This window comes from Carlito syrichta, unplaced genomic scaffold (genome assembly GCF_000164805.1).
Source record: "Carlito syrichta isolate Samal-C Ts95f unplaced genomic scaffold, Tarsius_syrichta-2.0.1 Scaffold315337, whole genome shotgun sequence".
Lineage (NCBI taxonomy): Eukaryota > Metazoa > Chordata > Mammalia > Primates > Tarsiidae > Carlito > Carlito syrichta.
The window spans coordinates 294402-295814 of record NW_007259433.1 but is presented as its reverse complement, the minus strand read 5'-3'; the positions used below and the strand labels follow the sequence as shown (position 1 = coordinate 295814).

Sequence of the window (1413 nt, the reverse complement as noted above, 5' to 3'; positions counted from 1 at the left end):
TCTCACTCTGACACCCAGACTGGAGTGCAGTGGCCACCCCCAGCCACCGCAGCCTCGACCTGCTGGGCTCCATGATCCTTCCACCTCAGCCTTCCAAGTAGCTGCAACTACAGGCGTGCGCTACCACGCCCAGCTAATTTTTTGATTTATTATAGATGAGGTCTCGCCAAGTTGCTCAGGCGGGTCTCGAACCCATGGGCTCAGGCAATCCACTCACCTCAGCCTCCCAAAGCACTGGGATTACAGGCTGAGCCACCGAGCCCGGCTATAAATAAGTCTTATTGGCCAAAGTTATGCCCTGAGTGGAGTAAAGTGTCAAATTAACTTTTAAATGTGCACTTACTTTGCAGTGGTAAAGAATTACTTTCAACACCGTGAATTTTCATTCACACTGAAAGATGATATTTACATTCGCTACCAGTCCTTCAACAACCAGAGTGATCTGGAAAAGGAGGTGCAGAAAATGAATCCGTACAAGATTGATATAGGCGCAGTATATTCCCACAGAGTAAGAAATTCTTTTTTTTTTAATATATTTTTTTTTGTTCTGTTTCGCAAATCAAGAATGGGTTGGTGCCTCCAGCACTTTGAGATGAAATGTTTAGGGTTTATTCTGAGACACATTTTTTAACTGTTTTGCAAGTATATTAATATTCTTTTGTTCTTTGATGCTGTATAGGCCTGGAAATCATTTGAAAGTGAATTGGTTGCATTCCCATGAGAGGAAAAAAATTGAGTATCTGGCTAAGAGACTAAATGAGGAAGTCAGTGTGATTTAAAATAGAGAAATAAAAGAGAATTATATTTTCTGCCAGTGTTGGAGCTAGTTTTTTTTGTTTTTTTGCTTTTTTTTTTGAGTTGGAGTCTCACTCTATCGCCTAGGGTAGAGGGCAGTAGCACACGCACGGCCACCCCAGCGTCAGCCTGCTGGGTTCAGACAATCTTTCCGCCCCAGCTTTCCAAGTAGCCAGAACTACAGGTGTGCACTACCACGCACAGCTAAAAAAAAGTTTTCCCACCCTTCTCCCACTCATTTTTTTATTTATTGTAGAGATGAGGTCTTGCCAAGTTGCTTGGGCTGGTTTCAAACCCACGGGCTCAAGCAATCTACTCACCTCAGCCTCCCAAAATGGTGGCATTACAGGCTGAGCCACTAAGCCTGACCAGGCATGATTTCTTTTCAGTTGTTTATTTTTTACTGCATTTATTATTTTTTATTTTATACGTATAAAATTTACCATTTCTAAGTGTACGGTTCAGTGATAATAAATAGATTCGGATTGTTTTAATTTCCTTTTTTCCTTTTTTTCCCTTTTATCCCCCTGGAGTCATTCTTTTTTTTTGAGTTGGAGTCTCACTCTGTCACCCAGACTGGAGTGTAGTGGCCGCTCCTGGCCACTGCAGCCTCGACAT

General features: G+C 42.3%; 1 protein-coding gene across 1 annotated transcript in view; it reads left to right on the top strand.

Moving 5' to 3' along the window:
• Nucleotides 1-1413, top strand: part of PRIM1 (primase (DNA) subunit 1) — a 24578-nt gene that overhangs the window by 1715 nt on the left and 21450 nt on the right. Inside the window, exon 2 of the mRNA XM_008072566.1 lies at nt 351-508. Within this exon, the coding sequence (XP_008070757.1) occupies nt 351-508 (158 nt within the window). The remainder of the gene's footprint in view (nt 1-350; nt 509-1413) is intronic.